The sequence below is a fragment of the Hippocampus zosterae genome, chromosome 1 (genome assembly GCF_025434085.1).
Source record: "Hippocampus zosterae strain Florida chromosome 1, ASM2543408v3, whole genome shotgun sequence".
NCBI classification, from domain to species: Eukaryota; Metazoa; Chordata; class Actinopteri; order Syngnathiformes; family Syngnathidae; genus Hippocampus; species Hippocampus zosterae.
Window position 1 is genome coordinate 14,472,943 of NC_067451.1, and position 26,365 is coordinate 14,499,307.

Genomic DNA, 26,365 nt, shown 5'->3' on the forward strand with positions numbered 1-26,365 from the left:
TGGAATCTTTACAATTTTGAATTTTGGAAAATTGACTAGGTTTGCCAGTGATTTAGCAATTATTTTTCCCCTTTGCAACCTAAATCAATTTGCCTCTCTCTTAGCGCCCAAATCAACATTTATGGGATAATAGGTTCAAGAGTAATTGTGTATCAACGTTTACACTCTCACGAATTCATTATGTAAAATTACTGAGCGTTTGCCTTAATTGTCTCCCTTGTTTGCCAGCATATTTATTTGAGTTGGAAGCAATCACCTCCTCCCCCTCTTCCTCCTCCCAGGCTTGTGGCAGGCCTGTTCAAAAAACGCTGACACACGCTCCATCTTGCTAGGAGGAAACCGACACAAAGATTGCTCTCTCTTATCTCTGAGCACTTTGTTTTTTGAATACTTACTATACCTGAAATGTCTACCGCGTATACTTGAGTGATTGCACCGGCAAAATAGTCCCTGGTTTTTGAACCGTACTGAAGTTTGTGCAACAAGTTAGTCTATCTGCAGGTCAGTTCAACACGTGGATTTCATTTGAATAATTGTTCCAAATGCCACAGTCATTGACTAATGCAAATATGGGACTCCGGGCTCGGCATGACCACGATCTACGTCGTGTCCGCACCGCACCAGCAGGGAACATGCAGAGTGGGAATGTAGGTCAAAGTTCGACCCTGGAAAGAGGCAAGTTAGGCAACGCTGGTTCCCACAATAATGACATAGGCGAAGGGGGGGAGTGGAGGGGGTTGCACCGAGCTCCTAACGGCTTGTGGAGGGACAAGAAATAATAGTGATGATCTTTTTTTTTTGGGGGGGTGGGGGGGGTGATATCTACGCGCAAATGAGGCGGGCTCCTGCAGACGGAGCAGAAGGGTCTGTGGGGGCAGGGTTTACAAGGGTGAGAGGTCACAAGTCTCTCTTGGGTTGCTGCTTTTACCGGCAAACAGATCAATGCAACCACGTTGCCGGAATGAAAAGAATACGCTACGACGCTCTTTATTGCCATCGTTTTTCCCCGTTTGTTTGGCTTGTTTACAAGAGGTCTTTTGGTGGCGATTTACACCCTCGGAAGATTTTGTCGCCGGCGCGTCCACCCCACCCCCACTAACAGGAAAAACCACTATAAAGGTGCTCTCGCGATTTCATGCATGAAAAAACGTTTTGTTTGTGCCAAAAAAGGGTCGCGCAGGTTGCAACATCTGTGGCCAAGGCTGAGTGGAGTGGAGCTCGCGGCTCTGCACGATGAACCAGGCTCTACTTTCCTTCTTTAACCACCCTCGTGCAACCAACTCAAGGTAGGCTGCTCTATCTCACGCGTGTCCCATTCATTGAAGAGACTGTTGGTCGTTAAAGTAATGCGATGCATTGGTGTTTTACAAACAAAAAGAGTGTATTAATGTCACAACAACTTTATGTGAAGCATGTTTTGAAGTCGCAGTACATTAAGTTTAAAATGCTTGTTGTGGGATAAAAATCAATACGTTATCCTATTAGAGCCGAGGTATTATCGAATAAACTGATGGTAGTGTCCCTGGGACTTTTTTTTTAAAACATCGACGTGCTTATCACGAGGTGCCTTTGGCGCCACTATGTAAGAAGCAGGACACGACCTCACAGTTGGAACTTATTTTCCTGTGTCTCAACTACTTTCTAATTTGTTTTCGTTTTAGACAAGCCTTTTGCAACTCTTGAGAATCTGGTAGTAAAACGTGAACTTCATTCATTCCTAAATTGAATACATTCTACACACAACACCCCATGATAATTGTCATAGATTTTTCTTTCTTTGCAAACGAATTTTAAAAAAAGTAATCACATTATAAATGGGTATTCATAACCATTGCCACGAAGCTCAAAATTGAGCCCAGGCACATCATGTTTCCACTGATAATCCTTGAGAGGTTCCGACAATTAACTGGTGTCCACCTGTGGCAAATTCAGTTGCCACAGGTGCATGTCAGAGTACAAACCAAACATGAAGTCAAAGGCATTGTCTGTCGACCTCAGAGACGGGATTGCTTTAAGACATAAATCTACGGAAGGGAACAGAAAAAATTCTGCTGCTTTGAAGGTTCCAATGAACACAGTGGCATCCATCATCCGTAAATGGAAGATCTGAACCAATAGGACTCTACCTAGAGCTGTCTGCCAGTCTAAACTGAGCAATTGGGGCAGAAGGGCCTTGGTCAGGAAGGTGACCAAGAACCCAATGGTTACTCAGAGCTCCATTTGTGGAGAGAGGAGAACGTTCCAGAAAGACAACCACGTCTTTCAGCACTCCACCAATCAGGCCTGTATGCTGGAGTGGCCAGACAGAAGCTAGTCCTTCATAAAAGGCACATGGGCAGCCTGCTGAGAGTTTGCCAAAAGGCACCTGAAAGACTCTCACACAGAGGAAGAAAATTAGCTGATCTGATGAGATTAATTGCTACCAAAGGTGCATCAACAAAATATTGAGCAAAGGCTGTGAATACTTAATATACAAGGGTGTCCAAACTCGGTTCGTCAGGGCCAATCTCCTGCCTGTTTTCAATCTGTCACTGCTGCAACACACCTGATTCAAATGATGAGGATTGTTCTTATGTTTCTTCAGAGCTTGCCGATTATCTGATCCTTTGAATCAGGTGTGTTTCACCATGAAGGGATGGCGAAACGGGCAGTACAGCGGCCTGCGAGGACCGGAATATGACCCGTCTGACTTAATACATTCGATTACTTACTATTTAATGTCAAATTTGCAAAAACAAAAAATAACCCCCTCACGCTCCCCACATTGTCATTATGGAATGTTGTGTAGATTTTTTTTTGGAGGGGGAGTCCATTTTGGGGTGAGGCTATAACTGAACAAAATGTGGGAAAAAAAATGACGACTGAATATATTAGTTAATCCTGCATTCAAAGTATTCATTCAGTCAATGAAATCAAGTGTGCTGCACTGATTTGTGGGATCCGGAATCGGGCAATCAACAAAAACAATTGTTTGATTTTGATTAATTACGTACGTACCTGTATCCTGGTCAATTGAATATTTTTTGGGGATTCTTGTGCAAGAGGAATCAGGCACTTGAAGTCATACAATCACCCCGATTCTAGTTCTTAAGATTGATATGAATTACTATGAGATTTGATCTCAAGAATGCACGCTGATGACCGGATCGTAGGCACTTTCTTTCAGGTAAATTGGGTTTTTCTGTGCATCTCTTGATGAATTAAAGACAGAGTTGGAGAGCACTGCAGCAAATTCACACAAGCACTTGTGTTAATAATGTACTTCAAAGAACAACATTGAGGAGGTATTGAAATAAATCTGTCAAATCTAAACAAGACAGCAAGTAATGAATATGCTAATACACTCCAGCAATATTTATGTTTAGCAAAGGACAACAAGACGCATAGTTCAGCAGAGGTTAAACTATTCATTCTTCACAAAAGATCAACACATACGAACACATGAACCAACACCAGTAGAAATCAATCAAATGCACCAAAAGACTGTTTAAAAAAACACTCTCAACACAAATGACTAAACATCTCCAATAAACTATAAATAAAACAAAATTTCACCTCCTCAAAGAAATTTAGTTCCTGAGCATCCGACGCCTAAGTGGACAACAATCGGCTCATCCGTTGTTACGTGGCTCCTCCCAACAAGAACGACCCTTAAAAAGGTTGTGATCCTTTTCCACAAACAAATTGCATTTGCAGTTGCAGACCGAATCATCTGGCTTGACGGCATTTGTTCTTTCACAGTGATCCAAAGATGAATTTCGAGTGAGTCTCTTCTTTATGTGACGCAATCAACTCGTTTTTATTTCCTTTTCAGAATTATTGGACATTGTCTTGCTTGCAATGGAGCACACCAATCTCTTCTCGCCACCTACGATGAGCCGCTTGACCCCAAGGCCCTCCAGCTAAGGTGCATCTAGTGTAGTATAGTGTAATACTTGATAATCTACTGCCCTAGTTGCTCCTTCTGGCTGGTGAGCTTTTTTTTATGCTGACTCTCCGAGGAGTTCTCTGCAAGCAATCTGTGGGAGGGAGGGACTACACTTTAACACTATTAATATTTGTTAGATAACTACAAAATCATAAACCCCGCTGTTTAACGCTTGAAAAGAAAGTGCTCATGTGGTTCTTTCTGGCTAACAAATCATACTTTGTCTTCATGCCAACAATCAATGGTGCAGATATAATCCCATTATATTACATAGCCCGATAAAGTGGAACCTCCACAAGCCATTCCAGGACACCGGTGGCAATTTAATCCATAGGATTTGAACATTTAAGTCTGTTCCAAGGTCGATCGAGAATTGCTGGACATTTTGGCTTCAAAATTCTTAAATGATTCATTCACTTTTCTGATTTTCTGCTAGACATTCATCAATAATAGGCAATAAGCTATCAAATGCTTGATTAGCTGTTTTATTAAAATGTGAAAAATAGAAGAGAGGAACTTTGAAGTGTGTGTTCCCAAGTGATTTAGGAGGAATATTTTTTTTACCTCGAGGGGTTTTTGTTCCCATTGTAGTTGAGAAACACATTAAATCTCTTCCATCTGTCATGCTGTGCATATGTCCCGTCATTGACTTGGCTGTTCCAAAGTGCTCACAGTGCAGGTAGTGTTCACTTAAACCTACTGCAGTTTGTGCACTTCAGGTGTTGCCAGTCACTTGGCCTTCCACCATGCCTCGTCAATCAGTAATTGTGTGGACTTATGGGCCGACGGCGAGTTTTGTTGGTTTGCTTTCAGCTTCTGTCACATTTTGCTGTGCAAATCCATGCAAAGCTCTCCGTTTGTCACACAAAACCCACCGAAGATGTCCCTAAATCCTGAACGTTATACATTGTTCATAATGGCAAGGCCAAGCTATTCGATTCTCTCTGTTGCGCAGAACTTTATGGGAGACTTAAAAACACTGCTGCTTTTATCTTGTGGTTTTCAGGTGGATGATCTCGCAATTCCAACACCTTACTAAATGAAAGGAATTGCACAGTATCCATCTGTCATCCGCCAGATGATTAGCCCATCCCTGAGTTTATAAGGCTGCGGCAATTTTTATCTGAAGAGATGGATTGAAATACATTGCAGTATGGTGGGCTGTTCGTGGTTTAAATATAAGCTCTTCTGTGTGGTGCAGAGGTTCATCCGCTACTTGAATGGGCTTTCACAGGGTACTCACAGGGCTTCTAAAGTTTAAAGTAAAGACTCTGAAATGAAGTCACACTACTGAAATGACTGAATTGGTGGCTAAAGGGTTACAGTATATCTCCTGAGCTGCGACAAGCCGTTTGAGCGTTAATTTGTTGTCGTTTGTTTATCTTAAGGTCCACGCATACTAGTATGCTCTTTTTCCTCGCTAGCAACACAATATAGTGGACTGGTAGAATGACTGAATTTTATTAGTAACATTTATTTCACTGCTAGAGCCACTTCTGGCCTACTAGTATTAAATCTTTTCAACAGATCTGCACCAAGCCCAACTACTGTAGTAGCCTCTTGAGCCCTACCTGTAGCACCAAATGCCTGTTAGTAGTTTTGACTTACTAAGGAATGAACGTGGTTGTTCTACTTCTGAGGACGGGGTGTACTAGTACAGGGACCTTTGGCTGGACAGGGATGATGCCAAAATGTCAAATTTGAGGCTTGCAGTCTGTATTTGGTAGGCCATGTCCTTTTTATGTGCCCCATCAGAGCTATATGTGTAAATGGACGTCTTAAATGAAATGTGTCGCGACAACCTCCATTAGTGTATACCACTTGTGTAAAACTCGAGGCGCGGGAGCCATCTTCAGCCTGCCATGTTGTTTGTGGCCCAATGAAACAAATAAAATCTCATGATTCTTACAAACTCTGTGTCTCATTTTGTCAGAAATTCAAACATCACTCAACATGTGTTGAACACCGATGTTTATATTTGATTGTCACCCCCCCAACTTCTGATTTTTGAAATCAATTTTTTGTTAAAAATCTTTAATTCAAGGGAGTTCGTTTACACATAAAATGGTGAGGTGATTATTTATTTTAACACGGCTTGCTAAAGGAAAACGATGTGGTCCGCAATTAAAATGAAAAGGATACTTCTGGAATAACTGCTGAGTCGTTTTCGTATTGTGAATTTCTGTCTGCAATGTGGTTGGCATGCAGATTGACCGCTAGATGACGCCATTGACACTCATTTGATACCAAGTGCCGGCGAGATATTTTGAGAGTGTGAACTTGCTAACAAACGTCTCATTTGGCGTTTAAAATTAAGAGTGAACTTGAGATATGTGAGAACGTGTAACTGAATAATTTGATTTGAATTAATTAATTCCCAACCATGTTTGTCTCTGTTGTGACTATTGCAGCACAAAGGATCACGTGACCCGAATCGCATTCAATATTTTTTTTTTATCAACACAACTGCGTCACATTAATCGGACATCGTTTCACAATGCTGCCGCTGATACGAGCACCAACGAAGCCCTCAATGTGCACCAAGGTGTGTGTATGTGCACGCCCCTTCGAGAGCGCGCGCGCACGTGCCTTTAGTTGACTCGAGCAGTGTTCGGTGCAGGAGATCACAACTTGCCGGCGTCGGAATTGCTCGCGTGGTCGCTGGAGCTCGACCCGCCGAAGGATGCTGACCCACAAGCTCGCAGAGTCAAAAATCCGGCGCTGAAAACCCTAATCTTCGAACTTTGATTGCTTTCATATGTTTTTGCAGACTTTGATATATGACGTTTTTGCCATCGCAGTTAAGTTTTGCTTTCCAACCATGTTTAGTTTAAGAGTCAGCAGTGCCCTTCTCTTGTGCGCCTTCATCCGGTTGTTCTCCGGGATCGGCGGACAGGTGCCGAATTGCCAGGAGGTCCGCGCTGTGTTTCACACTCTGCACCCGGGATCCAAGTGGGTCCCCGAAACCGCCGTCTCAGGTACTACCTCGCCCTCAACAGTATATCCGCGAATTTGATCCTGACTGTTGACCACATGTTAAACGACAGTCCAGTACTCCAGTCCAACGCTTCCTCTACGTACCGTGTATGAGCTCCTTTTACCACCTGCAAGTAGCAGAAGTGGCACACAACCCAGGCTACTTAGCTCAAATCGTCCCAACCTGCAAAATAAGATGTTAAAATTCAACTTGGCTCGTTTCAAACAGGAAGGGTGGAAATCAGTGAGTATTAATCTAAGCATATGGTTGATTTCCTTGGCTACTCTTTGATTTTGTTCGGACCAAATTTTACATTAAGTTGTAATGATGGAATGAACACAAATCAAGACTAATGGCCTCCAATAAATTACTGTGATCACGGGCAAGCTCACTTTCCTCGATAGTGGAAAAATTTAAATTCACACCAACTTAATATTTAAAAAAAAACAGATACTTGGTTAAAACAAAATGACTCAAAGCCTGTAAAACAACCAATTCCGCTTTGGGAAAGGTGGCAAATGTTCATTATTAGGTGTTTGAGTGTCAATGTCCTCCAGGTGAACTGTCACACTCTCCATTCTGCTTTTTCTCTTTGCCAGAAAACATTCTTCCAAAACAGGGAAGAGTGGAGTAAATGTGAAAAGGAAGCAACTTTAATAGCGGGGAAGAAGCGTGACATGCATTGAGAAAAAAAAAATTGGCTTGCCCTCTCCACATTTCATATTCATCTCCCAACTGCGGGTACATGCAGCTCCAGCAACGGGTTTTCTCCATGCATCCACTTTTAATCAAACACCCTGCACCTGGGCCAGCAGATATCGAACAGCCGCTGGGGAAAGATCCATAGAAATATTTAGCCTTAACCAATCTTAAAGTCTGTCTGTCTTCAACTAAGGAGAGATAGTTCAAGAAGTAACCTCGCCGTGCTGTCAGCCAAAGGACAGTTTGTCACAGTTGCGGCACGGTTTACTTTACCACATGCACATGACACCTAGAGTTGCCCTGCTACAATTTCGTTAAAACGTTAATCAGGATGATGTGCCCAATTGGGATATCTATTTAGAATTATACAGTATATTCTAAAGGGACTAATTGCTTCTGTCTGTCAGCTCGACTAAAACCTCTGCAAAACCCTTTGATGTAGCTTCAAGGAAAGGTTTAATATGAGGTGCACCAGTACCACCTAATAAGACCCAATACAAATGTTCCATTTTGATGAACACTGTATAAGATAAAAGATATTAAAATAGGATGACATTATCGTGAAAGGGGTTCCCTGCTGTTTTCCTTAAGCAGCTAATTTAAAGGTGGCACAATTAGATTCATTGCCTTTGGACACCACATCAAATGTCACTGAATAATAATTCTTGTTTCACCTAGAGTGCTTTTCTAGATGCTCACTGATGCTTTACGGCAATGGGAAAACACATTTGAGGAAAACGTGGTTTTGTTCAAATGTTAATACTTCTGATAGGCAACACGGTGAAACAGCGGTTAGCACATGTGACTCAGATGAGAGGTCCTGGGTTTGAATTTCCGCTCTGGCTTTCATGCGTGGAGTGCATTTCCTCTATGGGTTACATAAATAGGGTCGACTGAAAACTCTAAATGGCCATTGGGTCTCAATGAGAGTCAATGATTGATCTTCTGTATGTACCAGGAATTTGGCTGGCGATCAGTCTTGGGTGTACAAAAAGTGACATCCTGCTCCCTTATGACCCGAACGAGGAGACTCAGTAGAGTAAATAGTGGACGGGTAATACCTCTGACAGCGTCAATCAAAAGAGAACACTATGTCTCCAGAATGTGTTGGATTTCTTTAGATTGTGTCAGTATACAGGTTCTGTGGACAGTGATAAACAAACCTCGATATTTTAAGTGATATGTCTACTTTTTCCACAGTATAATGTGTGTGTGTATGTGTGTGTGTCTACAGTACACACTAAGGCACCCAACCGAAATGTGTGGATGTGAAATGAGTGAAGAACTGAAAATGCGATGATGACTTTGTAGGAGGCTACAAATGTCCTCTCACACAACAACAACAAACGATCAATATGACATTATGCCACTTTTTTTGTCGTCTGTGCTGAAACAAATACTTTTGTCTGACATGAATGAAGATGGCAAAGAATTTTGACAAATGTGCACTATTGGACCTCAAGATGAGAGAGCCTTGCAAATGTCAAGTCAAGTCAAAAGTATTTATAGAGCACTTTCAAACAGCCATCGCTGCATACAAAGTGCTGTACATGGAGCAATTTAACATGCAGAATAAACAGTAAGACAAATCGGTAATAAAGGCGGTAGAAAGCACCAAACAGTAAAACCAAGAACAAAATTAAGTCATGCTGAGTCGAATGCCAAAGAATACAAGTGAGTTTTGAGGAGGGTTTTGAAGATGGGCAGTGAGGAGGCATGCCGAATGTTCAGTGGGAGGTCATTCCAGAGAGAGGGACCAGCAACAGAAAAGGCTCGATCCCCTCTGAGCCTCAGTTTAGTCCTTGGTACTTGGTAAATGTGATAAAAACCCTCCCGAACTATTTTACAAACATACTGACGTGCAGCCATTTACGGTTATTAACAATGTGTTGAGTGTTAGCTCTCCTTCACAGTAAAATAGTGAACTAAAGTGATCCAATGTTTGTATCAAGTGGTCGGTGGTGGTGTTTCGCTTTGCCTTATAAAACCCAACTTGAGAACTGTGTTTCATCAAACAATAGGTTTCGGTCAACACTCAAATTTAACCCGGCTTTGGTGGTGGATGCTTCTGTTGACCACTGTAAGTTTTAAACTCATTCTTAATTATAGTCGGCAGCAAAGAACAAACACCCCTGCCGTCGACATGGCACCAAAACTAGCCAAAAAGTATGACAAATGATGCACTGTAAGTCTAATTCAGCACACATTTGTCTTTTATTTCATTGAAAGTCTTTGTGAAAATATCTCTTTAATGATGCAAACTTTTCTTCATTCAAGTCCAGATTGGTCTGAATGACAGAATCGAATTTCCGTTTTTTAGATCTTCATTAAGTAGCTTAAAGTAAAGTAAATAAGAAAATCAGGAACACTTACATTTTTAAATTAATCCCATTTGCCACCACATCAATATTGAGGCTGGTTGTAAACGGTGTTGTCTAATTCCTTCATTCTCTCTTATTTGATTATTGTTTCTAGCTGTGAGCAAAAATCCCACGTGGTTTGAGATTACACCGGTAGTCGATCTATAACGTATGCTCTCAATGAATACAACTTTTAATACCTTCTGTATATTAATACCAGTCCTTTTCCCTAATGTGTCATCATTAAACTTGCATCATTGTAATTATGTAATTGGTGCGCAGAAAGTGAAGCGGTGAATCCACTGTTCTGTGGATTAAATTTGGTAGACATGTGAGAGGTCATCCTCAAGGTCCCTTGCTTTCTGTAAAGACACAAGTGGGATTGTCAGGGATTTATTTATTTTTTTTGTCGAGTTAGCCTCAAGTACCCTGAAAAACCTTGACGACTGTTCTGCATGTTGAATTGTTTGACCCCCCACCTCACTTTCACTATATTGATTGAAAGTACAGAATTGAAAGGCATCACCTTGAGCTGAGTTTGTATGTTTGAGGATTTACACGTCAATTGGCATGTACGAAAAGGAATTCATATGCAAGTGAGGATTTTGATCCCCGAATTTGATTGACCTCAGGGTCAATGACGTGTCAAGCCTCTCAGACAAAACAAAATCATGCAACATTGACAAAGTAGGGGGACCAAATCTTATCACAATACGAGCTGGTGCAATCAAACTCACAGATGTTTTTGGATCAGAAAAAGATTTTTTTTCCCCATTATGATGAATTTAACGAGTAAAGGGCATTTATCATCTGCCCCTTAACGTGTCTATATTGTCTGATTTGAAAGTTTCATTCCAGCATACTTCCTCTGCATTGTTTATGCTAACCACAGTGTTGCTGACAGTTTAATCATTTTCCCCTGCAGCTTGAAATTGAGTTGATCTTATCAATTGGAGACCATCGTCGGTATTGCTTCAAGGTTCTCAGCGTGCACAAAAGATGTGTGACAGTTTTATTTCCTTATTCACTGCTGAGACTGCGCTCCTCCACCAGGAAGTGGAGTCGTTTGAGATCAGGATTTTAGGTGAATTGTTTTGCAGTGTTGTTCTCTGATGCTCGTTAATCAGTTCCACTGACAGTCGGGCGGGTGCATCTCCTCACAAAATGGTCATCTGCCGTCTGCCATTTATAGTCTCGTCCGTTTCTCAAGATCAAAAGCTTGAAGGGGCCAATAGGCATTCACCTTATTAGGGATGTCCAAACACTGACTCGGGTGCCAAAAAAAGTCTCTTTTATAAGGTGAAAGCAATTCTATTTATATCCCAACATAGCAGTTCTGCTGTTGAAAAGGACTTTGGATATCTGAATAAGCAAAATAAAAAAATGGATGGACTGATGGAATCAGTTATTTTGATTTTGCCTTTCTAGCTCACACAATGGATTTGAAACAAGATGTAATTGGAGTACCCACGCTCAGCTTGACTTGAAGAGGTTTCACAAAAATGATAAACATAAAACGAATGACTGCCTATTTAACAATTTAAAAGGGTTAAAACTGTCGTGCCATCTAAACACTGAAATACTGTTTTCTAAAACGGAGGACATTTGCATGTGCAAGTGCGTCACATTCATTCATGAATAAACAGCGGAGAAAATGTCTTGGCAAAGTTCAACATCATCACAAAGAATAAAGAATGTAGATTGTTAAAGTATTAATGTGTTTCGGCGGCCCTGTGGTCCAGCGGTTAGCGTTTCGACCTCACAGTGCGGAGGTACCTGGTTCAATTCCAGCTCCACCCTCCCTGTGCGGAGTTTGCATGTTCTCCCCGTGCCTGCGTGGGTTTTCTCCGGGTCCTCCGGTTTCCTCCCACATTCCAAAGACATGCGTGGCAGGCTGATTGAACACTCTAAATTGTCCCTAGGTGTGAGTGTGAGCGTGGATTGTTGTTCGTCTCTGTGTGCCCTGCGACTTGGTTGGCAATCGGTTCAGGGTGTCCCCCGTCTACCGCCCGAATTGCGGTTGGGATGGGCTCCAGCACCCTCCCGCGACCCATATGGGAATCAAGCGGATCGCAAAATGGATGGATTAATGTGTTTCTTGTGTTGGAGTGTCCAATTGAACTGGGCTGTGTTTTTATTACTGCAGTGTTTAGTGCGGTTTTGTATGGGGATTGACAAAAGTGACTTTGCAACACTGTCGCATCGCTCCAATTACCAGAATGACGCAACATTCATCTTAATTGTCTCTCTTCCTTCAGATGTCAATTTCTGAAATGAAATCCAGTTATTGTTCAGCTACCGTGCCGAGAAATATTGTTTGTTTATCCACGTTTGAGAAAATTTTGTGAGCCCAATTAATTCTTATCATTGGATGTGTAAACGACTGCACATTTCACCCTCGCCAGTCTTACCAGCGGTCGTGTTATCTAAGAACATGCTGGCTATGTTTGTCTGCAAGAATCACTGCTCCTGGCTCCCAACGTTGTGCAGAAAGAAAAGACTTTTGATCTCACTGAAGCCTTGAGTGGTCCCGAAATTTCTCTTGACCAAATTGATCTCTGTGGGAAACAACACGGCGCAAGTCTCCAAATGACTCATATTTTTAGCAGCTGTTTATTTTTCCCGAAGCATCACTAGCTCTTCAGAAGAATCTCAAGTTTATTCAGGCAGGATCTGGTCTGATGACTGCTCTGATGCTGTGCGAGGCAGAAACTGATATAAAATTACACATCAGTGGCAGTTTGGCTTCTTTCCTTGTACTCATCAAGACTCAAAGCCTCATGTCCCTTTTGATTTCCTGCCAGGTGCCGACCTGCAGGTTTGCCAAACCAAAGGCCCCGCCTGCTGTTCTAAAAAGATGGAGGAGCGCTATCAGTTTGCCGCTCGCAGCAACATGGAGTCCGGCCTGCAAGATGTCAGTGCTCAACTCAAGCGTATTATCATCCAGAATGCTGCCATTTTCCAAGGTAAGCGCTGAGTTGACAAATAACAAATACGTGCGATGGTTTCAACTTTAGAAGCTTTTTATGGGACAACAACTGCACTGGTGTCCGTAGCTACATCCTCAGACGCACATTCACAATGTAATGTGCCCGTCCGTTCTAGAAGCGGCAACGTGTTGCTGTTCAAATCAAGGTTCTAACAACAAATGGGAGATTGTTGACGAGACTTTTGATGTCGTTTGGCTCTGGGTGGCAGACGTGTCGCTCCGGAAAGGGAAGGTACACTTCCACCTAAGACTGGGAGCTATACGGTGAAAAACAGCAGCAGTTCAGACAGCCACTCAAGGTGAAGAGGTCAGACAGGTGGTGAGATGGCGCGTAATGTAACTCCTTCAAAAAGAGACTTTGAGTATTGTAGTCGTAGAAAGCACAATGAACACACACACACACATGGCTGGCCAAGTCTCCTATTGATCTTTCTCTCAGCATTTCATGATCGCTAAGCACAGTGAAACTGCCTGTGCGGTCAGGTCCATAAACATTGGACATCGACACCATTTTCATGTTTTTGGCTCTTAAAACCGCAATGGACTTGAAATGAAAGAAGAAGGTGTGCTTTAACGGCAGACGTTTTGATTTCATTTGCAGGTGCAGTATTTACATGCAAATAAAGCGTACAGTGCAGGAATTACAACAGTTTGTACATGTGGCTCCCACTTTTTAAGGGATCAGAAAATGGATCGTTTTCTTTATAGTCAATTATCAACTCGAAGGAGTTACAACTGCCAATAAGCCATAAAATCCTGTCTGGGCGTAACACATTGATAGCTGTCTTACTATTGTCGAGGGACACTTCATGCGGCTGCAAGACCCTTTGAGACTTTTTGTGTAACGGGTGCTGTAAAATGCTTGCATCAAAACTTCTTCACCGGGTTTATACCGCTTGCTTATGTGTAGAGAGCTTTGGAAGGACACACACACACACACACACACATGGCAATTAAAACATGGGGTTTAATGGGGACTATGCGGTTTGCTTGACTTGGTTGTCCACAGCTAACAACATTAGAGAGCGCTGTACTTTCCTAGACGGGGTTCAATACTAATTGCTTTAGTGAAGGGCTGCACAGAACTCCCAAAACATCCCACGGACCAGAAATCCTTTTATCATCCTGGCCTTATCTGTCTCCCTCTACTTTATCTTCCTCTTCTTCCTCAGACCGTGTCATCTTCTCTTTCCATGTCTGTCTCCGTCAATGTATTTGACTTTCTCTCTCTCTCTCTTTCTCCCCCCTCACCTCCTCCTTTCTCCCTCTCCCTCTTCCTCCATGTGTTAATGCTACCAGTACTGGGAATTGAGCGTATATTCTTTGCTGTTCGTTTTTTTTCACTTACTCCTAGCACAGATCAAAAGGCTTCCGCTCTCCACTCATCTATCTCCCATCTCTGAGTGTTCCAGCTCTGCACCTCCTCCTCCCTGTGGCTCTACCTGCTCAGTTTGCTTTCGCCCACCCTCACTTGTTCAGTAGAGGTGGCAAAAATACTCACACTCTGTATTTAAGTAGAAGCAGAGATACTTGTTTTAATAATAGTTTGGTAAAATTAGTAGATGGATTGTAATCAACTCCCTCAATAAAAGTAATAAAGTCCAAAATTTAAATGAGCAGGTTCAGAGGAAAACTGTTGATTATGTAATACGCACACAATAGTTTCCCTCTTTCATTAACTTGCATAGTGGTTGTAACTGAGAAAAAATACAAATCACTGGACAGAGCCTTCCTGCAAGTAAATATTGACACATTAGTCAGGACTGAAATGGCAACTTCACAAATAGGCCGATACCCAGTGTGAAATCTGGCCCTGTTTAATTGAAAACAAAGCCGTCATACTTGATGGAAGCTACGATTTACTGTTGTATGAATGGCAATAGGTGAATACACATGTTTAATTTACTTCTTGCCATCTAATGGCAGTAGCCTTTTTAATTGTGCTGTCTGTCACCATACATCACTCGCATAGATGGATCAACCAAGCGATGGAATAAATAATAATTCTTCGACAAATTTAGTGTAATTGGATCTCATGGCACTCCTGATGATCAGCGCACACTAGTCTGCCATGGCACCTTGGTTGGGGATGACGGCTTCAATACTCGTCCTTGCTTTCAGACCGATGGTTAGGCATAGGCTGCGATTGGCTGGCAACCGGTTCAGGGTGTCCCCCGCCTACTGCCCGAAGACGGCTGGGATAGGCTCCAGCACCCCCCGCGACCCTAGTGAGGATTAAGCGGTTCGGATAATGGATGGATGATTAGGCATAGGTAAGATGTTAGGCCTATCTAGTCGTGCACGGCGATCACATATATATGCCTTCTTTGCTCTTTGGCAATCTAATGAGCCCTGACTAATATCTTGATGTTATACTGAGGAAATAATGTGCATTGGAATAATTGCAGCGCCTACTCTGATTTGTGATGGACTCAAATTTCGTTTTGATTCCTATTACTGAGATCATAATATCAACTTCCCCCGCGTACCATGATTGCCTCACTCGTAATGGCCCGATGCTTTCAATTTTTGTTCAAAATGAGAATCTGCAAACCTGTTCTGGGTGCTCATCTTTAGAATTTGAAATGAGAAGTCAAAATTGCACATGCTGGGAAGAGAAGTCAAAGTTGCACATGCTGGGAATTTAATTCCATAAATGAATTATGAATATTCTATTAGAGTGTGTCAGTCAGCACATAATGTAGCGCAGTGAAAATGACGATACACAATGTCATTTCAGCTGTCTGTGTCAATGCTGTGGGAGAAGTCGGAAACAAAAGTTACAACAAAAATACTTTGATTTAGAGGTGGTTGATACAACGATATTTGATGGTGAAGGACTTTCACATGTTAACGATCTCATGAAGCTGAAAGATCATGACATTGTCTATAGGGCACATTCTATCCAGTTTAGCTCTATTGAGGCCCAGAGCCGCTGACGTGCACCCGTACAACCAATCACAGCAGGTATAGTGAACTGTACAGTCAATGTCCTGCCTCCCTGTTTATTTGTATAATGGAAAGCCAAGGCCCAAAGCCAAAGTGAAAAAGAATTGCTCCCAAAAAATAAAATAATTCCACCTCCATAGCATGGACTTGTTTTGGCTTTTCCCTCATCGGACAAGGCGCAAACCAAAGTTGTATACAAAGTTTGCAGAGACTCCGTTCGGATGTCGGATGGCAACATGACAAACCTACTGGTATTTAACTTTTGCGGGTGTTTACATACATTTTAAATATGTTTTATATGAGGAAAATGGTCAGTAAAATTAGTTAAAAAAAAAAAGAATAATGATGAAAACAATCATGTTTTTTTTTGCCATATCTCCCACTCCTAATTTGACTGTAGTTTTATCATACAGGAATAGTCAAAAGACCATGTGATTGCTATTACTATGTCACGTACCTATGACTGCTGCCATGTGCTACTGGTAATCATTCACGAGTCATTGACTGATTATTCAGACAATTTTAAAAATGCCATTTTGCCTACATTAATTCCACTACAGTTAATAGTAATAAAACAGACTTGACCACAAAACATTCGGCCTCGAGATGACACATGCAGTATGTGAGTCTCACCGCTTCGAATGTCAGTGCACAGATTTTCTCTTTCCTTCTATTTTTCCGTTTGCCATATGACCTATTGAGACTGGTCCTTCCTTTGCAATGCTGTAAGTGTGGCAGCAAAAAAAGCAGAATAAAAAGCTAAACACACTCCCTTTAATAGTCAGTAAACTGTGAAACGTACGCTGAGGTCTCGTGTGAAGTTACATTATGGATGAGTGTTCACTTCATAGATGAACGACTTCAAAACATTTTTTTTTCCACAGCACATCTTGATTGAAGGCAGCAGGGTAGAATAGTTGTTAGCATGTTCACGCTCGGTCAAGAGAGCAGCATCTTCATGTGCAGTGGAGCAGGCAGGATTTGTGTACATGTGCTTATACAGTCCTTGGGTAAAATGGCACATCCACAGACCACAATCCTGTCGGCTCAGTTTCATCACAGTCCATTGCTCCTTTTCAGCCGGCGGGGTAACAATCCTGACCCTCAAGGCAATCACAACCAAATCCAAGGAGCAAACCCAATTAATAAACATGAGATGACAGGATTGACCTGGATTGTTATAATGTCATGCATAGATATTTGAGCATGTGAGTGTGATATCTGCTTTAAAGTGGGGCAGCCCGGCCCAGTCCACCAACACGCTTGATCAGTGGGCTGTTCTCAAGGTCAGTGCATGGATGACTTTGGGTACCTTTTAGGCACAGACAATCTAGTAATGTGTTTTTTTTTTGTAGTTTGTTTGCGTTTCATGCGCGCACCAGCTGCTTTCCTGTCTGGTCTCATACAAAAGCATAAGATGTACAGGATGCGAGCCATTCCAGCATGCAAGCACATTTCACAAGCAGCTACCAAAGACTGGTAATACTATGTAAAGGTTTGAAGTCAATAGATTAGATTTGTACTGTTTTATCTTACAGTTTTATAATTTTTTTAATGTTTTATAATTACAGTACAAAAACACGGGGAACATGTTAGTCGCATCAATGACCCCCACCCGGCCCGCCCACAAAAAAAAGAAAATATGTACACTTAGTTCCAGTGTATGGAAAACCGCATGCAAAACAGGATCACTGTGTTGTTACAAAGTAAGCCAAGCTCATCCTTAACAAAACAAAAGAAAAAAACAAATTACCGTTTGATAAATGACGAGTGATAGAAAACGTCAAAAACTGAAGGTCTAAGTCAGCACTGACGGAAGTGGGTTTTTGTCCATCGATGTAATCGTCCATAAACAGGTCAGTATCTACGGAACTTCTCATTTCGTCACTAACAGACTACTGTTTCAGTGACAGCTGATGGAAACGCGCCGCCTGACTCGCATCATTAACGTTGAAAGCTGTAAACCAAGTTTTGGAGCAACATATGCTGTCACTCAAGCAGTATCTTTTTCATTGATGTCCCTGCTTATTTCAGCAAGATGACACCAAACCACATTCCGCATGCGTTGCAACAGTGTGGCTTTGTAGTAAAAGAGTGCAGGTCTTATACTGGCCTGCCTGCAGTCCAGACCTGTCTCCCATTAAAAATGTGTAACACATTATGAGGTGCAAAATCTGACAATGAAGACACCGGAATGTTGAGTACCGTAACTGAAGTTGTATATCAAGCAAGATTGGGAAGGAGTTTGACTTTCAAAGCCTCAACAATTAGTGTTCCCAAACACATATTGAGTGTTGTTAAAAGGAAAGATGATGTCACACAGTGGTAAACATGACCCTGTGCCGGCTTTTTTCGCACATGTTTACAAGAATCAAATTCGTAACGAGTGGCTTTTCGATTCTTGTTCCAAGCAGCTACTATATTTATTATCTCATTAGAAACCTCAAATATTCAATTGTCTTTGATCCACTGTGGCGTGGCCATGGTTGACCGTGACAAAAAAAAATCCCCTCATGTGTCTGTGATGGTGCTGGATGGACATTTTCAGCGCTAGTATGTCAAAACAAGATAAAGCAGGAGGTGAATGGTGGAGAATCTTGGCAGGCCCCTTGTAGCCAATAATCCAAAGTGGACCTGGGTGTCCTCCACGTCTCTTCTCTTAATCGGCTCGTTAGCTGTCCCCTTGACCAGGGAATGCTGCAGGTCAGTCTTGTCATCATCTCATTTCCTATAATACCTCCTTTGCCTCACTTCCACCATTCAGTCATTTTGTCTACCGAAGTAGTTTCCCCTCAGTAATCCAATAAAGACTGGTAGGTTGTACAGTATGCATGCTGCGTGAAGTTGTTTACGTGCTGCCCTGGGCCAATCTAATAACTTAATGATGTGGAGAGGCACTTTTCCTGCATCCAATGGGTTCCTTGGAGCATCGTTTAGCAGACACAATGGGGTACACCAACCATTACCACAACTTCTTCCATCAACTTGCAATTTTAACTTGAACCTAATTGCCATTGAGTGCGTTTTATCATGATGCCCATCACGCATTAGTTTTTTTTCTTACGCTCTCTCTGGCAAACTATTGTACAAAGTAATGATACAGTATGCGGTGTGTGCATGCTCCCAATTTGAGTGCACCAATTTTGCTTGTAGTTTAAAGGAGTCACCAAGGACTGTGTCTCAAAGAAGTGAAGTGCCCGAGAGAACATTTTGAGTGTGTAAGGAACAACATAAAAAAAAAAAAACTGCACCTGCGAATCCAACCCAACTGTGATTTTTCCCTCATTATCCATTTGTGGATTGAGTCAAGAAAATCTGGCATGCGTCCCCAGAGGCAAATGCAAAATTGATGCACTTTGTCACTCGATTAAGATGACAGACTTGGCACAGATAGTCGCTGACAATATGTGCCCTGTGTGTTTTCATCATTATGCACATACATAAACGCTTATAATGATAGTGGTGGCGTTCACTCAAGGCCTTGAGGCACAAACACTATCAGAAACACAGACTTAAATTTACAACTTAAATGAAGTGGAAATAATTTATTTCGAACAGTGTATTGTCTTCATTTCAGTGCTTATGACTTTGCCGCGAGGCTTCCAATCCTTTGTGGGTATTTCTTTTTGTTTTTTTTCTGTCCGATCAGATTTCATCTTTGATTTGCTGCCATGCACATATTCTTTCGTCCAGTGCCTTCAGGACCTCGAGTGCAGGTGTTGACCACACGTACACCACTGAAATCGCTGGCTCTTCTCTTAGTCAATCGGTTTGAAGAGTCACCTCCAGAAAACCATCCGGCTGGCGCTGTGACGAGTGTGTTTATCTATCTTCTTATTGGTTCAGCTACAATCACTTATGATTGTTTCAGCTCGATATGCGGCCGAAGCTTGATTTTCGACAGAGGACGATATCAGATCATCGGAAATTCCCTTTCAAGGCGTACTCTTTAAGAAAAACTGGACTTTATGACACTACAGTATTTCCACTGTAAAGTGGCCAGTTTTCAATTCAGATTTTTTTTTAGGGGGCGAGGCAATTTTGGAGTAGTTACGATTTAGGTCCTATCGCTCAGCCTCCAGTGTCCATTTGAAGCAGTTAAGTCTCTGACAAGAATAGGAGAAAGAAAACACATGAGCTTACATTTATATATAAGAAATAGTTACATTCAAGCAACATTTAAAGCATTTACTGTGATTGGTTGTTACACATACTTACATATTTATGTATGCATGACATAAACAGTAGTTCTTGCTTTATTGAACACATTTGCAAACTTTGAAAAACCATTGCCTCCCTCACACAGCCTCTTTGTGTGCTTGTTTTATATGATTTACTGCTTTGAAGGTTTTGATGGTACGATGTAATTTTCTTTTATGTTTTTAAATGATACTGTACATAGTGACTAATGCACCGAAGCTTGATTTGTAATTTTTTTAAAAAAAGGCCAAAAAGTGGACCAGGTAGCTAGCCTTGTTTTCATCATGCAGGCTAGTTAACTGTGAGGGATGTGTGGGATCCTTTTTCATGTAATAAAGCTAGCCTTTAACGATTAGCATATGAATCATTTAACACATTATACCCAAATATCACTTGGTTTTTATTTAGTGTCAGTGCTCTCATTGTTCATTGTTTGGCTTCGCAAAAAGTCTGTCTTATCCCTACAGGCTTTATGTAGGTTGCCAAGCTCTCCTGTCTCCACAGGAGGCCCCGGCTTCCTTCTTAGCAACAAAGCTGGCACCCTGTTTAAAGTCCATTTAGAATGTACCTTTTTAATCAAACTCTGTCTTTCTATTTGACCAACCCAAACATGACGGCTGTCTCTCTGTAGATAATATTTCAGCCGGTCATCACTGCATGGGGTAAAAATTCTTCAAAAGTGGAATTATGAAAGAAAAGAGGCTCTGTGAGACACACACACACTTTGGCCTGCTCATCTTACATGTGCGCTTAACAAAGGGTGGCTTCTCGTCTGAGAGTGAATGTGTTGTGTTGTATTCATCCTGAGCTGATCTCTGCTGTGAAGGATTTGCTTGTTTTGAATATGAAGGAGGAATAAGACATTCGGATAACTTTTGTGAGCATTTCTAATGCTTTTAAAAGTGTTGTCATAATTTCTCCCTGATGAACAACAACGTCGGTGAAACAAAAAGAAAAATAATTGAAAGTAATGGGAGATTTAGAATTAGCCTGTGTTAGGCATGTGGGTCATTCCAGAATTGGAGGACATGTGTCCCAACAATCAAAATTTAAATCATCCACATACAAAATACAAAAAAACAAAAACAAATGCTTGAAAATAGTTTAAATAATACCAAATAAGTCTGGAGTACCCCCTAAAATGCCATTTTCTCTTGTCCCAACATCCATCACCAAATTGAATCTCAAATAAATCCGTCAAAATGAAACTTAAATTTCACAATTTTATTTCGTCTCTTGGACCCATTGGAGCATTTGTTTTAATAAATGTCATATTTTAAATAATAATTACTCATGGTATGTGTGCGCACCAACTGCACGCACCCGTTACCATAGCATTTTTAGCATGGTTGAAGAAGAGGAAAGCAGTGAATAACATGATACACTGTATTTCACATTAAGAAATAATCTTCCAAAAGAATGGAAAGTGCATGGATTGGTCAGCAGCAACAGTTAGCTAAAAAGCTAGCTTCTACTCCTGACGGAACGCTAACATTCGTCCGATTTGCAAATCTCTTTCCTTCAATGCTGTTACTGTGATTACAAGTACCACTAAAAAAATATGTACCGGTAATCATGAAATAAAAATTGTACAATTGATCAAAAATGAGCGAATCAAAGCCTTTGAAAATATATTACCGATTGTTGATGAATATGTAGCAGAAAATCAGAAAAGTGAAGGTGTCTTTTTCAAGAATTTGGAAGCTAAAATGTCCTCGAATTCTGGAATGAGCCATATATTTGTACCTTTTGAGATCCTAAGATCATTTATTCTCTTAAAAGAAAAAAAAATGTTTTTCACTTGAGTCGTTGTGTCACCACGGCGGACTATTTTTCGCGTGTGAGAATACATGGTTTCTATTCATTTGTAAACTCCTACACCACCCACCGCACTGTTTTTTATGTTGATGTGACCCAAAATTGTCACGAGTGTTTTTTCAGGACAAGCATAGTAGCTCTCGGTGTTTGAGCCACATTTTAATGATGTGCCTTGTTGCATGCCTCTCGAGCTGAATTTCATCATGGAGGAAAAACAAACAGTATGCAGCAAGGATCAAAGTGTCATTTGAAATGCTCTCATCAAACAGAGCAGAAGGGACTGACAGCTCCTCCCATCTCCAGCTGAGAGAAGGAGCCTTTTGTTTTTTGGGCTGTCTGATGACATGAGTCGGGATGGAGAGCTGTCAAGAGAGGGAATGCCCCATATTGACATGGGCAATGAGCAAATGAGCTTCTCCCAATTAACCCTGGGTATTTCCATATGTTCCGTTAGCTGCCAAATACATACCATTTCCTCGCATGCATGTCTCTAAAATCTAAAAAGTACATGGATGCAAACTGAAAAGCAATAAAACTGACAAATCTGTATCAATGCGACATGGTTTTCTTGTATTTCATTGTTGACTGTACTGATTCTCCTGTCACAGAGAAGCTGAGAGGTTGGTCATGCTGACTTGACTAAACATGAGTCAGTTTAGGGAACAAAGTAAAGGCAAATCATATTCACACTATTAATTCCCATGGAAATGTAATTTGTACTTTATCCATGAGAGTACAATGGCACTCATGAAATGTGAAGAAATTCAAATAAATATTTCAACACTTATCTTGATGAGGGTGGCGGCCGTGCTGGAGCCTATCCCAGCCGTCTTCGGGCACTAGGTGGGGACACCCTAAACCGGTTGCCAGCCAATCGCAGGGCACACAGAGAAGAACAACTACCCGCGCTCACACTCACACCTTAGGGACATTTTAGAGTGTCCAATCAGCCTGCCATGCATGTTTTGGTAATGTAGGAGGAAAATGGTGTACCCGGAAAAAAACCACGCAGGCACGGGGAGAACATGGAAACACCACACGGAGCTGGGACTGAACCCACGAACCCACTCACTGCACTGTGAGGTCGACGCACTAACCACTGGACCACCAGGCTGCCCTTTTCAAGCAAAATTATTATGCTTTAACTAACCTGAATTTTTTTTTTTACATATAATCCTGATCAATGAATGTCTATGTTTGTAACACTTGTATACTACGATATTTACTGCCTTCATATATAAGTATAGTGACACCTCTAAGGTGGAAAGTCCGTTCCAGAATGTGAGACTGTTCCAACCAATTTTTCCCTTAGGGAATCGCCAAAATAGAACTCATCTGTTCCAGGGTTCAACTCAAACCCTCTAAAAGCTAGTCGCCATTCCATCCATTTTCTATTCGCCATTCCACTTGTTCGGGTTGCTGGTGAGTTGGAGTCTATCCTAGTTTACTGTGTGACACCGAGACAACCTGCAATCCCCACACAAGAAGGCCAGAAATGAGATCCCAACACTGAACCTTAGACCTGTAGGTAGAAATTCGAACCACAAGGCCACCAAAAGTGACTTTGGGTTTTACTGTTTTGAATGAGAGTCAGCTTTTTTCAAATAACGTCCGTTGTCTGTCTTTTTCTCTTGTCACATTGGTCACTCAACAGCTGTTGTTGAAGGTGCTGCTTCTTTTTGAGGAAGGAAAACAAAACATGTGCAGAGGTAGTCCTTTGATACAATGAGCATGCACAAGATGCTGATGTTACATCATGCATGACATTGATTCGAACCTTTTGGAGGGATGGGGGGGGGGGTGTGAAGGGGTGTGGGGGAGCGAGGGGGCGGTGGCTAAGTCTCCATCCTGTCTTTTTTGGTGGACCTGGAGAAATCACATGGTTCCACTTAGTGACCCGTGCAACGTCAATTTTGCTTCACATGACCAAATATAATTCCTTTCTCAAAAGTCTTCAGGTAAAGCCTCAACATGCAGTACAGTATCTTTACAATTGATGTGCCGGAGCTGAAAAAGTTTGTGAGCCTTTTCAATTCAAAGTCGTCCCACCTTTTGATCAAACTCTTTTGAGTTTAGTGAGTTCAACCTCATCAAGACCACAATCTTTTTCTTTGTGCTTACTTTTTGTCAAGTTGTGATTTGGGACCTCTGCTCTTAGATCAATCTTCAAGGTCTGGTGAAAAGCATCTCAGGCTTTGGCAAAGTGCACTCTGATGTCATTTTACTCGCACGTCTAAGTTGTTTAACAGAGGTAGATTGCAGTGCGAGTTTAAAAATTGAGTGAGTAGCTCCCTGTGAATTGTTCACTTCAGTTTCTACGGTTCTTTCTGTTCTCAACTTGTGACCTCACTGCTTGTCTTTTGCCTTTGACCATCTGCCACCAAAGTGATGAATTGTTAATATCTGCATATGAAATATTCATTTGCTTATGCAACATGAGCTCACCCATCGAGCCAAAACAACCATGGTTGGTTGGGTGGAGGGGATGAGCTTTTTGGAGAAAAAAACAAACAATGGTACTTATATTCTGCCATGGCCAAATAATCCTAAACCTGCCCATCTCATGACATGGTTTGATTGAAAAATGATTAAAAAAAAAAGAAAAGAAAAAAAAAACAACCCCTCCCTCCCCGCCCACCTCTATTGATGACAATGAAATAAATATACAGCTTCCTTATATTTTGATGTAGCCAAATAATTATATCATTCCTGATGATTGACAAATCTACTGTTATAGTTATGACAAAATTTGTTTCATCATTGAATAATCCTGAAGACAATCAACAGTTGAGATGACCAAAATGGTGTGTCAAAAGGCGCGGTATTTACTGCTTTCAATTTACTTCAGTAACTTTTTGAATACATTGTACAGTACTTGTCTGAATAGGTTTAATGTGACATACTTTGTACTTGGACCGTTTTGTAATGAAGGAATGTGACTTTTGCTTAATAGCAATGAGTTACTGTACATTCTGCTCGCTGCTTCATTATTTTTCAAAAGCTATTGTTACTTGCGTGGTCTACACAGAGAGACTTATGCCCTGGGTGCTGTCACAGGAATCTGTTTCAATAGTCCAAGGTTACCACTCGCGATGTTTGACTCCACTTCATCAATCAAACGGAGACAGGCAGTCACATGACTGCACAGCAAGTCTCTGTGGCCCCAGTTGCCCCACACAGAAGCAATGTTTTCAAAGTGACTAATTTACATGAAATGTGGCAGAAAAATTGAGTTGGACCACCACTGGCCTCACTTTCAATCTATGAATACTTTACGGACTAGAAAAAAAGATGTTCTGGTTTTTCCATGTAATTGCTGCCTGGTTAGCCTACTGTGCTGTTTTTAGAGCATAAAGAAAGTTTATGTACAGTGCATAGGAGCATTTCTTGTTGAAGAATTTGCCTTAATGTTCTACTCTTACTTGAGGAACATTTTGGCGAGCCGATCCATCTCTGGTCAAAATCCATTGCAGTATTGTATGCTGTAAGAAAAATATTCGATTTCCTATGTTACTTCTCCTGCACGAAGTTAAAAGAAAAAGCTCTGGGCAACCAAATATGGGTGAAATTTTGCTGTCATGCCCGCTAATATTATTGTTGTTTCTTCACAAACACATTACTACACTGTGATCATCAACCATGTTATTTTTGCCCAGAATATTTTGAGTTCTCCAAGTGGGATATGTCGTACTTCCCATCAACCTCAAATGCAGCACCATCACCCTTTTACACAGAGAGCCTGGAAATATTTCACACCAGAGACATTTTATGTGCAAGCGAAACGGGACAATGCCAGGATAAATAAACTTTTAAACTTGGTATTCTTTCACACATCTTTCCAAAAATCACAAAATTAGATGCGTGATAAGATCAGCAGCAGCATCTGGCGTGGTTTATAAAAATGTCAGCCAGCAGTAAATGCTTTGAAAGAAATCAGTGGAGTCCCAGCCAGCTTTGAGGCTGCAGCCAAAGGTAGAATTGTCCATACTTAGAGTATATTGAGTGATGAAGAAGGACACCATGTTAGCCCAGCAGGACTGTGAGTGGATGTCAAGGTCAAGCAAAGACTAATTGGGTTACACAGCGAGACTGAAGAAAGAGGAGTGGCGTAGAGAAGCTCTACGTGTTTCTCTGCCTGCATGGCGTGACTGATGTGAGGAGAAATGTTTGGGTTGCGAGGAGTCTGCGCAGAGTCCCGTAGGAGCACCTCTGCCTCCCTCGGATAGAAGAGAGGCTAAGTGGCGTGAAGCGGGGAGCACTCCGGCGAGCTCCATTACCCCACCCACCCTCAGTTGATTCCCGGTCGGCCTGTCAGTGGACTGGTGGCTCGATCAGAGTGCTCGATTAACTCTCACATCATCTGCAGTGTACTGGATCGGATTTTTGCGGAATCTTCATTACAGCTGTTAAAGTTGTTATTCTCTCGAGCATCCATGACTCTT

General features: G+C 41.6%; 1 protein-coding gene and 1 long non-coding RNA gene across 2 annotated transcripts in view; both read left to right on the forward strand.

The window, feature by feature from the left end:
• The first annotated feature begins 868 nt into the window (after nucleotides 1-868).
• LOC127614418 (uncharacterized) lies at nucleotides 869-5,840 on the forward strand. Its single transcript, XR_007966514.1, has 2 exons — nucleotides 869-1,286; nucleotides 3,815-5,840. It is a non-coding gene; the product is annotated as an uncharacterized LOC127614418 (long non-coding RNA).
• Nucleotides 5,841-6,390: 550 nt separating this feature from the next.
• The window catches only part of gpc3 (glypican 3), a 103,226-nt gene continuing 83,251 nt past the window's right edge, over nucleotides 6,391-26,365 (forward strand). Inside the window, exons 1-2 of the mRNA XM_052071553.1 lie at nucleotides 6,391-6,906; nucleotides 12,772-12,933. Of these exons, the coding sequence (XP_051927513.1) occupies nucleotides 6,687-6,906; nucleotides 12,772-12,933 (382 nt within the window). The 5' untranslated portion in view covers nucleotides 6,391-6,686. The remainder of the gene's footprint in view (nucleotides 6,907-12,771; nucleotides 12,934-26,365) is intronic.